Raw genomic sequence first — 14,579 nt, 5'->3', positions numbered from 1 at the left:
CAAAAGATGAAAAGGCATTAGCAATTATAACGCTAAGTGTAAAAGCTTCACAATTGGGCTTCATTAAAAATTGCAACACTTCGTACGAGGCATGGAAAAAGTTAAAGGACGTTCATCAGCCGAGTGGACCTGTACGGAAAGTGTCGCTGTACAAGAAATTGCTAGGCAAACGCATGTTTCAAGGCCAAAGCATTTCAAGTTACATACACGAATTTAACGAAATTCTGGATGGTTTGTGTACAGTTGGCATCGAATTAAATGATGAGTTAAAAACAATCGTGTTGTTGTCAAGCTTGCCCGAACCATACGAAAATTTTGTCGTCGCCATTGAGACGCGTGACAATTTACCGTCATTTGATGTGTTATGTATCAAGCTGATGGAAGAGGGAGAGCGCAGAGGCAATGCAGATGGAGAGAGCGAGAATGCAAGAGCATTTATAGCTACGCAGCAGATCGTCGCGCATTCCAAAGCGAATTCAAAAAGGAATTCAAAAATCGTCGTTTGCTACAACTGCGGCGAAAAAGGGCACTACAAGGCACAGTGCAAGCGTGAGAAAATTCGCGGTGAAGGGAAAAAGCAATCGACAAAGAAAGAGATGGAAAAGCAGAGCAGCTTGTTAAATGCGTTGGACGTTGGAAAGATAGAGAACAACATGTGGTGTCTGGACAGCGGAGCAACAAGCCATATGTGTTGCGATAAGACGTTATTTTCAAAATTTATTGCGCACACTGAAATGATCGGTTTAGCTGACGCTGGTTTCCTGAAGGCCGAAGGCAGAGGAGAGGTGAAGTTACAGACAGAACTTTGTACCTTGGTGTTGTCAGATGTACTGTATGTACCGAAAATGAATGGCAACTTTATGTCCGTCAGCCGGTCAGTGCAAAAGAACAATGTTATACATTTTGGGCCACATTTTGCTAAAGTTATACAAAACGGCGAGTGTATACTGAAAGCGAATAAAGTTGGGAACCTTTATATGTTTCAAGGCAAACAAAATAGGTGTTATTCCGCAACTGAATCAGATGGTACATTGTGGCATAAGCGTTATGGCCATTTAAATTTTACCAGTCTGAAGGAAGTGATCAGCAAAGAGCTAGTGCGTGGTATTGGAAAGGTTTTTTTCCCAGACAACTTGAATTGCAAAACGTGTATGCTAAGCAAAATACATGTACAGCCATTCCCAAAGGTAAGCACTAACCGTGCCGAAGAGCTGTTGGAACTGGTTCATGCTGATGTATGCGGCCCATTCGACACGAAGTCACTTGCTGGATCCAAATACTTTCTGACCTTCATCGATGACAAGTCCAGGCGTATATTTGTTTATTTTTTGCGGAAGAAAGATGAAGTGTTCAGTAAGTTCGTCGAATTTAAAAACTTGGTTGAACGGCAAACAGATAAAAAGCTCAAATGTATTCGAACCGACAATGGAGGCGAGTTTGTCAACACAACATTCAACGGTTTCCTGAAACACCATGGTATTGCAAGGCAATTGACCGTGGCTTATACTCCGCAGCAGAACGGCGTGGCGGAAAGAGCAAACCGGACATTAACGGAGATGTCCAGATGCTTATTGGTGCAGTCGGGCCTAGGCGAGTCTTTGTGGGCCGAAGCAGTCAACACAGCAGTATACATAAGAAACAGATCACCTACCAGTGCACTGAACAACCTGACTCCAATGGAAGCGTGGACAGGTAAGAAACCCTGTGTTAGCCATCTAAAAGTTTTTGGTTCCATTGCAGTTGCACTTGCAAAGGGTCCCCGTAAAGGCAAATTCAAACCCAAAGGGCATGAGTACCGTATGGTTGGGTATTCGGTAGCAGCCAAAGGCTATCGGTTATACGACCCAGAGACGAGGACGATTGTCGAAAAACGAGACATTCTATTTGATGAGCGTTGTGGTGGTCATACCAATGAAGATACCGTTACGGTAGATTTTCCTGCATGCGAGGTTCAAGAGCATGTCACTCACACGGATGGTGACAGAAGCATCGACGACGATGACAGTGAGCACAGTTCTGACGACAGCAGCTCCAACGCATATGAGAGTGCAGTCGAAAAAGAAGACTCTGACGAGGATACTGTGAAGATTGGGCCAGGCCGGCCTAAAATTGTTCGAAATGGTAAACCTGGTCGTCCAAGAAAGCAATACAATGTGCTTGGAGCATTGGTTGCTAGTGACGTAATGGTTCCGACATCCTATGATCAGGCCGTTGGTAGCACACATGCAGTATTCTGGCAAGAGGCGATGCAAAAGGAATATCAGGCACTACAATCAAACGAAACCTGGCAGATGGCTGATTTACCAAAAGATCAGCGAGCAGTTGGTTGCAAGTGGGTATACAGCCTGAAACGTGACTCTGATGGAAAAGTCGAACGTTTCAAGGCACGACTCGTTGCTAAAGGGTGCTCCCAGAAGTATGGCGTGAACTATGTAGAGACGTTCTCACCCGTTTGCAGATTGGAAACCGTGCGGTTTATTTTGGCGTTAGCAGCGGAATTGAAGCTGTACCTTCACCAGATAGATGTGTGTACCGCCTATTTGAATAGCGACCTGCATGAAACTGTTTATATGAAGCAGCCACAGGGATACACAGATCCCAATAATCCAAGTAAGGCTTTATTGCTTAAAAAGGCAATATATGGATTGAAGCAGTCGGGGCGCGAGTGGAACTCCAAGCTCGATTGTGTACTACAAGGCATAGATTTTGTAGCATGTGAAAATGAACCGTGTCTTTACAAAAGGAACGGAAGAGGTGACTTATCATTAATCCTTGTTTATGTTGATGATATAATTATAGCATGCCGATCAAAAGAGGACTTGGCCAACATCAAGTCAGCCATTACAACATCGTTTGAATGTGTTGACAAGGGAGAGCTGCATTTGTTCCTTGGCATGGAAGTGCAGCGCGACGGTGAGCTTGGCGAAATTTCGCTAAGCAATTCGCAATACATCAAAGACATATTGCGTGAACATGGATGCGAGACCTGTAGACCTACAGCGACCCCACTGGATGCTGGTTTCCAAGTGATATGTACCAGCGAGCATTGTCAAAAGGTTGACATTGCATCCTACCAGTCTTCAATTGGCGAGTTAATGTGGCTGGCGCTTACAACAAGGCCAGACATATTGCATTCCGTTGCCAAGTTAGCTCAACGGAATCAAGATCCGCATGCAGAGCACCTAGTGGGTGTAAAACATGTGCTTCGATACCTGGCGTCAACTGTGGACCTGAAGTTGCACTACAAAGAGTGTGGACAACCCCTTACCGGCTATGTGGATGCAGACTGGGGTGGCGACCGCATCGATCGCAAGTCGTATACTGGCTATGTATACTACTTGGCTGGAGGACCCATATCCTGGCGATCTGAAAAGCAACGCAGCGTGGCACTTAGCAGCACGGAGGCGGAGTATATGGCTCTTTCAACTGCGTGTAAGGAGGCCATATACCTACGGCGTCTTATAGTGGAGATTGGCTGCGGTGACTCGAGTACTCCAACTATTCTTCATGGCGATAATTTAAGTGCTCAACAATTAGCTAAGAATCCTGTACACCATGAAAGAACAAAGCATATTGATATTAGATATCATTTTGCAAGACAGGTTGTAAACGAAGAACAAATTGTTTTACAGTATACATCAACCAATGAAATGATAGCTGATATTTTAACGAAAAATCTCCCTAAAGCGAAGCATGTTCATTTTACAAAGCTGTTAAATTTGATTTGAAAATTTTTGTAAAACATGTTTGCATTGAGGAAGGGTGTTGAAAATCAATACAAACATAAGTACCAATGCACGCATGTTAATATAAGCAGATAATAATCTTATGTTATCTACAAGTTATCTGTCACTGTTGCATACGAATGTAAGCATAAAGAATATGTATAGCAAAAGTGTCAGTCTCCAATAAAACTCTAAAGCGAACAGACGCACGGCGGTCCGCGACTATTGTCTTTTACTTTACTCCTACTGAGCCCTTCCCTTTTCAGCGAATATATAATCTATTCAATAAAACATGTGTATATGAATAATTTACAGACAACGTTAAAAAAAGAACGAAAGAAAAAAAAATAACAACAAAATACAATTTATTGAAAAACAACTCCAGTCAAATGAAAGGGGGTGGGGGGTGAGATGGGAGGATAAGGGAGAGTCGGTTAATATGCATATACTTATGTATATTAGCACTAATTTGTAAAATTTGTTTGATTTTATCAGAATTACAAGTTAGATTGCTAATTTTTTTTTGAATATCGTGAACAGAATTATATCGAGACACATTGATGTGGTCAATAGTTTCGTCGAGTTGGCGAGTCTACTTACCAGACAGACGGACGGTACTGTCACATGCATCTTACCTCTGGAGAGAGCAACTACTAGCTTCTATATAAGAGAGACCAGCTTAGCCAGTCATACACCCTCTGCTTTCGCCATCAAGAAACTGCACTACCCCCTATAGGTGTGACTATATTTTGTGAACAAAAAGTAAATATTTCGGTTTCACTACGGCTATATTCTTCGGGGTAGCTAGAGCAACCATTTTAGAGCATCATTTACAATTCACTATATTTCTAGCAATATGAATAATGCCTGCGGATTTATTACACTTCTGAGCTGTGAGGCAGTTCGTTATTGTCAACAGGTTTCTATTGTGGATATGTGTGCGTAGTTTTCAATGTTCTTTTTGTGGCTTAGTCTTTTGTTTGCAGGTATGTTGGTCATGTGCTTTTGTACACTAATATTTGTTAGAATATTCGAACTGCACCGATGTCTGAAGTGTGCCCGCTACCATGCAATGGGGTGTAAAGATATACAAAGAGTGGAACTCTGCGTAATCGAATATATACATGTGTGCTGTATCAACCTGAATCTGAACGGCTCACATCTCAGAGGTGGATGAAACCCGCAAATATTTGGATACCCTTCATTAAAAGTGTAAAGACATACCCTGTTTGGTGTGTACATGCTCGTAAATGATTAGCATGACGATGCGAATATGCCAAACGCGTTGCCCTTTCGTCTGATTCAATCGTTGGTCTTCCCACAGTTCTACAGGTAAAACTTTCAAACGGTGGTCGAGCCCGACAATGTCAGATAACTATATTATAAAGCCGTCGTTGAAACGACATGATTTAGAGAAATCAAAAATTATGAAAAACATTTACCCGTGAGTCTCAAGCCGGGGCCATGGACGACCAAATACCGAAGGCCTAAGATAACTGCTTGTACATATTGTTGAAAATTAAAATTATGATTTGTAAATGAAGTTCATAATAGTTGTAGCTACCATTAGAGTGAATATATGCATAGATAGATTCACATTATACGTCTGTTATGTTATGCTTGGCATATGTATATGTAAATATACAGCTTTTCAAAGCTGAAAGCAGCCGAAACCCAACCAATGGTCCATTTTATAAGCATCCGGTTAACAGTTTGTATTTAGAACTATACCTTTATACTTTTTTTCATATACATATATATACTATACATATATATAATATTTTTGAAGGATTTTGTTCTTTTTTATAAAATTAGTGCGCTTTTAGGTTAGCGAGTGATTATCAAATATTAAAAGGTGTAAGGTATATTTGAGCGATATATTCTAGCGATATATTCTGAAGAAGTATGCAATGCTAATATTTGGCTTAAGCTCAAATAGACAATGTAGCCAAACCCTTTTTTTGAATTCATACTTCATGAACGAACATCACCAGTTAGTTACAAAGTGCAAATAATATACCTTCATACTTTAATGTTAAAAAAAACTTGGTATGAAAATCAGTGGGCACGTGAATTGCGGGTGTTGTAAGAATATCCCACGAATTCACCAAAACACCGATGGGTGAAGGGCAAAATTTAATATAATTTTACTCGAAGGCTTCAAATTTGTACTAATTTTAATTGTATTCAGTTAGCCAAGTATGACAGTTAAACGGTGCTTTTCTGCCGTTCTCTTCGAACAATCTTGACGATACAAACTCGTATGTGAAGACGAATACAATTGTAAAAATAAATTATGGCTACGCATGACAAATATTGTAAAATCATAGATAAGTGTATATGTAATTCTGAAGATTGACAGAAACTTGAAGCCGGACGCTTAGATAATGGACGAATACTGTTGTATTTTTGGTTTGGGTTTTAAGACATGAAATAAATGGGCCGTTCCCAACTGAACAATATGATTTTCAGGTTTTCCATAGCTATAGTACTGTTGTTGATCTTTCCTTTGCATTCGTTTTGTTCGTATATGCGTCATATATATGTAGATAATGAGTACTTGGGTAGATTCAATGTTCTCTTCTCGCGTACATAAAGCTAAGTTTCAGTTTCAGTTAAGTTTCAACTTTTTATTTTTCTTTTAACGACAACAACAACACAAAAAGGTACATTATTTAATTTTACATTAACTGCATTATTGATTATTGTATAATATCCTTTATATATGCATATACATAGGTCATTTGATGGATAGCTGTTAGCATTCATACACACATATGTATATATACATAGAACTACAACAAAATTGTAAGCGCAATCTGAGCGTGCACATATGCATACATAATACTATTTATATATAGTATATATGGATATAAATACATACTAAGTTCGCTCATGTTAAAAAGGTCATACGAAGATTAGATGAAATTAAAGATAGAAGATACTAATGGCTTTTTGAACCTCGTTAACACTTTACTTTGAGGAAAACTTGAATAGCTTAAGCCCGTTTTCACTTACGCATCCAGTGGAAGCGAATGAAATTTTGCGTGTGGCTTATGATGTCAACCTTAGGGATTATACATACATATTTTACTAACTTCAATATTCTTCATATGTGTTGTTAACTAGATGTTAATATTTATATTTTATTTGCATTCTGTTTTGCTGGACAATATAACGTCATCTTTTCATTTATTGTTATGTACTTGCATACACATGCAAGGTCATCTATGGTATCTATGTATAGTATATGTATGTTTGTATGTATATGTATGTATGTATGTATAGTATGTTTGTATGTATATATGTATAGTATGTGTTTGCATGTATATATGTATAGTATGTTTGTATGTATGTGTGTGTTTGATTAAATTGCATTTGGTATTAACAAAACAGTTGACTTGATATATGTATGTATGTATTGTATGTATGTATGTATGTAGATGCAGCCATATGAATGTTTGTAAATAGTAATATGTACTATGGAGTTTACCAAGGCATCACATTGGATGACATCGTTGTTGTTGCTAATTACTAATTTATCTAGAGTTGTGTATTCGCCTTCATTTCAATTTTTATGTCTGACAATAGCATTTGTATGACAACAAGGTACCTGCGATTTCCCCCTTAATACATTTTCTTTGTTTTTTTTTTTTACTTGAGTAGTTTCATACGATTTTCAACATTCGAGAGTTTCTGGAAAATTGCGATTAGATAATTAATAATCGTATTAACACAATTTTAAAAAGCGTGTTGAGGTTGGAAAGCGCTTGGCTTTGATTGCGTTATATTTGTTGAGTATAGTAGGTAGCCTTTAATGTAGTAGTTGATAAATTGTTTATCGTTTATATTTGGCAAGTCAAGTGCCTTAAGTGCTGGAACGATGATTCTTAAATGGGCTGACACAAATTAACGACGTCTGTTAGTGCACGAATGTGTGTGAGTTTTGATTTTTATGCATTATTGTTTTAGTTTTTGTAGCAGCATCAGCGCAGCATTTAATTAGCACAAAATCGAGTGTTTGTATTTTTATCGAATGAGTGAAAGAAAGAAAAAAGAGAAGAAACGATATGTTTATCGTTAATTGTTGTTAGGTCTGGTTCTTTGCTGGTAAAAATAATTAGAGATAGTGCTAAAAATAAGTGCCGAGATCGAATTAAAAAAATCAAAATCACATTATTTAATTTGTACAAAAAATGTAAACAATTGTTATAAATATAGTTGACAGAACAGAAACACATATAGTTAATAACAAAAATTGGATGTCGAGATAATAACAAAATATAACTACATAATATACAATTTAATTGTTATGTTTATTTGTTTTTAAGTCCGCAGTTCAACACATAAAAGGAGATCGTGCCAACCTACCAAGTTAAATAAATGTTCTTCTGAAACTTGTCCGTTCGGACCGATTGACAGAAATATTTGATAATACCCGTTTGCCCCCGGGCTAAATAATTAGTTCAATCACATCCGTTGGCCGAACTTGGCAGAGATCATCGAATGGATATATTAACAGAGCTCTTAAAAAGTCAATAAAACTATTCAAATAGTTATTCCAATGCATTTAGAAAACTGTATCAAAAGATAATAATCTAGCATCATAGTTTCTACAGAAATGTGGAGTCGCAGAACTTTACCCGGAAGAATTGGCATATTCGTAACTTTTTAATAAATGTTTTTAGGAGTTTATAAGTTCAGTGATCCCTTCCTTTAATTCGATTCTTCTTTTAAATTACTGAAGAAGAACATGAAAAGTGTTGTTTGCAATAAGATATTCAGATTATATAGTTTCCTATATATCGCGGAGAAACAAAAGGCTTTTTTGTCCCTTAAACAGAAGAGGTCTTCACCTTGCAACGTCAGTTGTCAACTTGCTTCTGAAACTTCTTGAAGTGACCGACCACACGGCGTCAAATGTTAACTTTCTTATAGTCGGATAGCACACATTAGAGGTAGAAATTAAAATAGGGAGACAAAAATCAAAAAGCAACAAGGGATATGATTTAACGGGGAGATGAGGCGGCTATCTGCGATGTTGTAACTTAATAAGGTGAATGTAATAATCTTTATTAAGAAGCAAATCCCTTTTTTGCTGAAACCTTTTGACCGTTTTCATCGAATTTTGCCGAGAACTCGGCGATATTCAATACCAAGAATTGGGAAAGTTATAGAAAACTTTGAACTTTGAAGTTAAACTGGACAGCATGTATGTAGATGAAAAGGGTATTTGCGTTTTGTCTGCATATGTACATATATGTGGGTGTACTTTTGCATATAAAAAGAGGTCCCAAACGTCGATAAAAGAAAACTTAATATGAAATAACAAATATATAACATGAATAAGAAGGTACATACAAGAATTGTATACATATAATAATGTGGAAATTCTGATGTGAAATAGTATAACCAAGGATACTCACGATGGTAGCAGTGGTGGCGGCAGCCCGCCGCCCGGTCGTCCACCAGGTAGTGGTGGTGCGCCGCCTCCAGGACGATTCGGAATTGCTGGTGCCGGGCGACCAGTGGCTGGTGGTAATGGTGGGTTTCGGCCACCCAAGGAGCTCTGTTCAAATTGAATTTACAGGTTATATGTACAACTGCTTTGGCAAGAAATAACGCTAACCTGTGCGGTGGGTGCTGGTTTACGTGGGCCACCTGGACTTGGCGGCGAAAGGCGTGGATTCTCTAGGCCACTTGGCAGCCAGTCGTTTTTGACTGGTGGTGGCAACGGTGACGAGACAGTAGCCATTGAAACATCGCCTAAATTTAAATGTAAATTAAATAATTTGTATTAGATAAGCCGTGCGTTACTCTTACCAATGATTTGCAAGGCGTCCTTGCAAGCGCGATACATGCGCAGCATTTCCTCACGTCGCGTTGCCGATTCGGCGGACTCCTCCATCATTTGAGCCTAAAAGATTAGCAGGAGCAAAATAAATAATTAGCTGTTAAATAAAGTGGGCCACTCCATAATGATACGCACTTGATCACCGGAGGCATACAAGTGTGCCAACAGTTCGCCGTTGATAAAATCCTTGGCATTGTTAATGATTAACATCATTATAGCCTTCGGAACCATGTCTCGCGTGGTCTTTGTGACAATCTTCATGTAGGAATCGACCAGGTTGCGTATTGTCTCCACTTGCCGCTCAAGCTGCGGATCGGAAGAGCTCTCTTCACTAGCCGACTGTGCGTTTTTCAATAAAGAGCGACCATATTGATTGCGTTGGTTAGTGATGGGCCCAATGTGGCGTACGTTCAAATGGACGGAATGGGGGAGAAATATCAAAAACAAATTTGTTAATAATTGCGAATAAGTGGTGCAGCCATAATGTAATATTATGAACGGGTTTTGCTGTTATTTTAGTTGTAACATTAATTAATACAAACAATAACAAAACAACGAAAACAAAAACTTAGAGTAAGCGCCTATTGTTACGGGGAATATTGCAGTTTTGAAACATAAATAAAATACAGCTTCATGGTGTTTTCTTTGTAGTTAAAGAGACAAATTGAATCTTGGTTCAAAAAGGTTTCTTTGTGTTTGTTAAAGAGTTTTGGATATTTCGCACATTTATTGTTCATCGCAGATGCGTCTACGTATAATACGATATAAAAATACGTATTATTGCAAATTAAATGTCTCAAATGTTAAAAGTGGCGGACAAACAGACATGACTAAGTCTATCCTGCTCATCTATACTAGTTTTTCAAATCCCCAAATCCTATTTTCTAAGGGTACTTAGTAAGATAACGAAAAAATAAAAGGAACATGCGAAAAATTCTTCTTTCTACCAATTTATTGCATAGACTGGGCCCCAAAACATTTAATTGAAAATCAGCTGGAACAGATAGGGTTAAAATAAAATAAAAAAATATATATTGAAAACAATGTAGAGGAGGGCTGGCTCTGTCTACATATGACTCAAATATCGGAACAGTCTCAATAAGCCCTTCATTGTATTTGTTAAATGTTAAAGTAGTCAAAAATAAGTTTGGATTATTGAAACAGTAAACTGAAGAATACAACACAAAAAAGGAACAAAAAAACCATTAATTTTCATATACATATGTGATATTAACATACTTTTTGCTGTAAGCGGTTGGATTAAATATATATTTGTTCAGTGGCATATTTTGAATTTATAGTCATATTATTTTTTCATTGTTTTACGGTCATATCATATCAGTTGGTACGTAGACGGGGAAAATAGAAGAAAACAATTGATAAACAATATTGTTAAAATAAAAATACACACAATATTTTATGTATAGTATTTTTGTATCTATCATTTGTTATATATTAGTAATAAACCATTTTGTATACTATATATTAGAAATATGAATTAAGAGGGCGCTTTTTTAGGCATTGTACTGTCAAAAAAAATTTTATTTTCATTTTAACTGTAATTAAAGCATTGATAGAAATATATCATTGATCTGGATACTGGAGTTTCAAAAATGGAATTTTTGTATTGTCTTTATTCCTAACTGACGATTTTGCTGCTGCCCAAATAAAACTGGCTCCGATTCTACTCGAAGGTCCATTTTAGTTTGAGTCAAAAGGACATCTCAGAGTATCAACTGAATGGTTTCTGATCCACATCGATAGCTTGTTATTTCATATCAGAAATGGCGAACGCCAGAGCTTAAAGATGTCTAATTTTAAACTAAAATTAGTTTTTGTTTAAGATCAATTTAGAGTTAATTAACTAAGTCATCTTTTTATCTTTTAACACTTTCATTTTATTCTTTTGGACTGGATAGTCTGCAGTTTTTATTTATGAATATATATGTATAGGACTGTTATAAACGACAACTGCAAAACAAAACTCCTATTCTACTTCTTTGTAATACAGAAGTGTCTAATTATGCGGACGATTTTCTCGAATGTAAAAGAGTCAAGCCGAGTCCAATATGTGGATAAGTCCAATTTGAAATACAAACCATCAAAAAACACCCTTTGTTTATGCTCTTAATTATAACGACAAAAATGATCCAACAAGAAGCTACAACTAAAAACTGCCAAATCAAAATAATTGTACCGAATTTTAGAAGTTAGTATTTATGGAAAGGGATGAACAAGTAGTAGATAAAGGGAAGCCAACCCCAATGCTCAATTTCAATTGATTATATACAATTTTAAAAGTATTTCACCAATTATATGAAAGCGTTGATTTTTTCCCAACTAAAGAACAAAATGAGTAACTTACGAATAGGAAAAAAAATGTTAAATTTCTAAAATGCAAATTAAGTAGTAGATATTATGAAATGAACCAACCTCTTGTCCTTCCTGCATGCATATATAAAATTGTATTTATATATATATATATCAATTTTGTATTAAAAACGTTGTTTTGTAGGCCCAACGATACAAATAATGAAACATATGAGGAGAAACATTCAATATCATTAGATCATTCAATAAATCTTGAAATAGGTCTGTGTAATAATATATCTATACATATGTTAAAAATACATTTTGTAGAGTATACAGGTGTGAACATTTGAATACCCTACCCTATATGCATATATGTACAAGGGCAGTCCGAAAGGTTGCTAGTCTGACAATGATTAAAAATGCTTTTTCAAATTCGTCGATTTTTCCAGGAAAACTGCTGATGTATGGGAATTGAAATTGAGTTAACGCGGCTCCCAACGTGCCGAAAACTTGTTCACATTCAATCGCTTGGTGATCTCAGCTATCTCCTTATTTTGATTCGGCGGTCGTCCAGAACCATTTGGTAAACGTTAGCGATATTTTTCAGTGTTATGACAGCGTCCATCTCTTTTATGATTTGCGTAGGCGTTTTGGATTTTAACAACAAATTTCTTATGACCACAAGATATTCAAATTTTTAATTAGTTAATCAATTGTTGAATAATACCAAAGTTTGGTAAATGTAGGAGGTCGTCTTCATGGCCCGGCTTGAAACATTGTGGACTGCCCTCGTGCATATTGACATATTCAATCCCGGTCACTCAATTATATGTTGTTTCACTTCATAGCATTAATATGAATAATACAAGTATTAACATACAAAATTCCCCTATTGATACACAGATATATAGTATATTGCTATGTGCAGGCACATATAGTACGTGCGTTTGATTGTGTGTAGTCTAAAATACCCCTAATAGATCATATTAGGTCTGGGCCAGAGTAAATGAAAATCATACCCGTTCCTTAAGTGGAGGAAAACATCGTCACAGCATTCAATACGTAGATCGACTAGGCCACAGAGAACGAAGAGAAAGATTTGTTCAACCAACTAAATGGGGTTTTCATGTACCCGAAAGGTCCAAAAAAGTATTCATTTGAACATTTTGTATGGATAAGCAGAGGCATGAGTTTTAAAATTCAATTTGGTATCAAATAGAAATCCAAGGTACAACAAATCTAAGCCGTAAAAAGCGGTTACATTAAGAAGAATCGATGTGGAAATGAGTAATTAAATAAAAGGAAGGAAACCACTTTTGGGCCCAACAGGCAACCATTTGGTGTTGTTTTTCGAATAGGAAACCCAAATTAGAAAATAGGTAGCATCAACATGACTCACTGCAATGGTGATATTAGTCCGATAAGGTCTGATAAGTATGGTATTGCGCGCTGCAAGAAAGTAGAAGGTAGGGTCTACCAATTTAGCCATAGTTGAGCGACATTACTTGTATAAATAAACGCGCTCTAACATTGGCTGCGAAAAATTAAGTCAAAACTCGATGAAAGTACCAGGAGTGGTGAGCGAGGAAATGTCTTTATTGATTAGACCTCTAGTTGACTGAAAGAAGATAGCACAAGTCAATAATAGCAGCATCACAGCTGACCTTTTTGTTACCAAGCAAAAATAGAAGCTGAAAGGAAAGATTTACGCCGTGCCATTATTATAGAATTGTTAATGATTCTCTCCTCTTTGTACTTTTCAAGATACAATACTTGTATAATTAATAAGGCATTGGCAAATTGTAAATAAGCATTTGCGAAAGAAATGGCGAAATTTTAATGGATTCAAAAAGGTGAGCTGACATATTTATAAATGGAAAGACACATTTTTAACGTAGGGTAGTACGGCATTTTGTTTAGATGGTTAGGTATTGACACATTAAGTAGGGAAGAAAGATGTAAATGGGACCGCACGACTCTAATATTATGGACTTATATATAGTTTACAAGAAAGATTACAAATGGCAACAAAATAAGATCTTTTGATTACTTGTTAAATTCGTCAGTTAGATGAAGTTGGCCAACTTTATTAGAACAATGACAAAGTCCTATCCCTATAAAAATCATCAGAAACACAGATTAAACAGTTTTATTTCCGCTTTTCACAAACAGTAAAAACGGTGCGAAAAATATACCACACGGAAACAGTGTGTTATTAGTAGGTATACCCAAGTGTCTTGCCTTAAAACATACGTATGTAACATAGTATGTCCATATACTAGAACCATTTGCGCAAGAAGCAAATGCAATAATCAAATACCACAGTAAATAGACATACTCTTTCGTACAGACATATGTAATCTAAACTTAATACATACATACATATAACTGGGGAATTTACTTGCCCCTTATAATATTGTACATATTGGGAATTCCGATTTTCACCAACAAACAAACATACCTCGTCTCCATTCTCCTGCGTCTCCTGCTTCTCCGGATAAACGCCAGCACGCAGGAACGAGGCCTTCCACGACTCCACATCCTCAACCGTTTCGCACGACAGCTCAAGTTGTTTGTAGTCCTAAATTGAATGTAAGAATTGAGAAAAAGAGAAGCGTCCAAGCGCCAAAGAGAACAAATTGATAGAGGTTTTCAACTTTCTCAAATTAAACAACATTTGGCAACCA

General features: G+C 36.8%; 1 protein-coding gene across 6 annotated transcripts in view; it reads right to left on the bottom strand.

Annotated features, from left to right (window-relative positions):
- The window catches only part of LOC115629295 (dynamin), a 37,605-nt gene that overhangs the window by 6,162 nt on the left and 16,864 nt on the right, over window positions 1–14,579 (bottom strand). For 3 of the 6 annotated variants that reach the window (XM_030525738.1, XM_030525742.1, XM_030525739.1), the window contains 7 exons: window positions 14,354–14,473; window positions 12,013–12,024; window positions 10,819–10,824; window positions 9,715–9,918; window positions 9,549–9,642; window positions 9,355–9,491; window positions 9,152–9,294 (listed from right to left, as the gene is read on the bottom strand). In XM_030525738.1, coding sequence (XP_030381598.1) covers window positions 9,152–9,294; window positions 9,355–9,491; window positions 9,549–9,642; window positions 9,715–9,918; window positions 10,819–10,824; window positions 12,013–12,024; window positions 14,354–14,473 — 716 coding nt within the window. Of the gene's footprint in view, window positions 1–7,081; window positions 7,645–9,151; window positions 9,295–9,354; window positions 9,492–9,548; window positions 9,643–9,714; window positions 9,919–10,818; window positions 10,825–12,012; window positions 12,025–14,353; window positions 14,474–14,579 lie in introns of those variants that run through there. The other 3 variants (XM_030525743.1, XM_030525740.1, XM_030525741.1) reach the window with 3 other exon arrangements.

This window comes from Scaptodrosophila lebanonensis, unplaced genomic scaffold (genome assembly GCF_003285725.1).
Source record: "Scaptodrosophila lebanonensis strain 11010-0011.00,11010-0021.00 unplaced genomic scaffold, SlebRS2 tig00000138-arrow-arrow-pilon, whole genome shotgun sequence".
Classification (NCBI taxonomy): Eukaryota; Metazoa; Arthropoda; class Insecta; order Diptera; family Drosophilidae; genus Scaptodrosophila; species Scaptodrosophila lebanonensis.
This window is presented reverse-complemented; position numbering and strand designations above follow the sequence as displayed.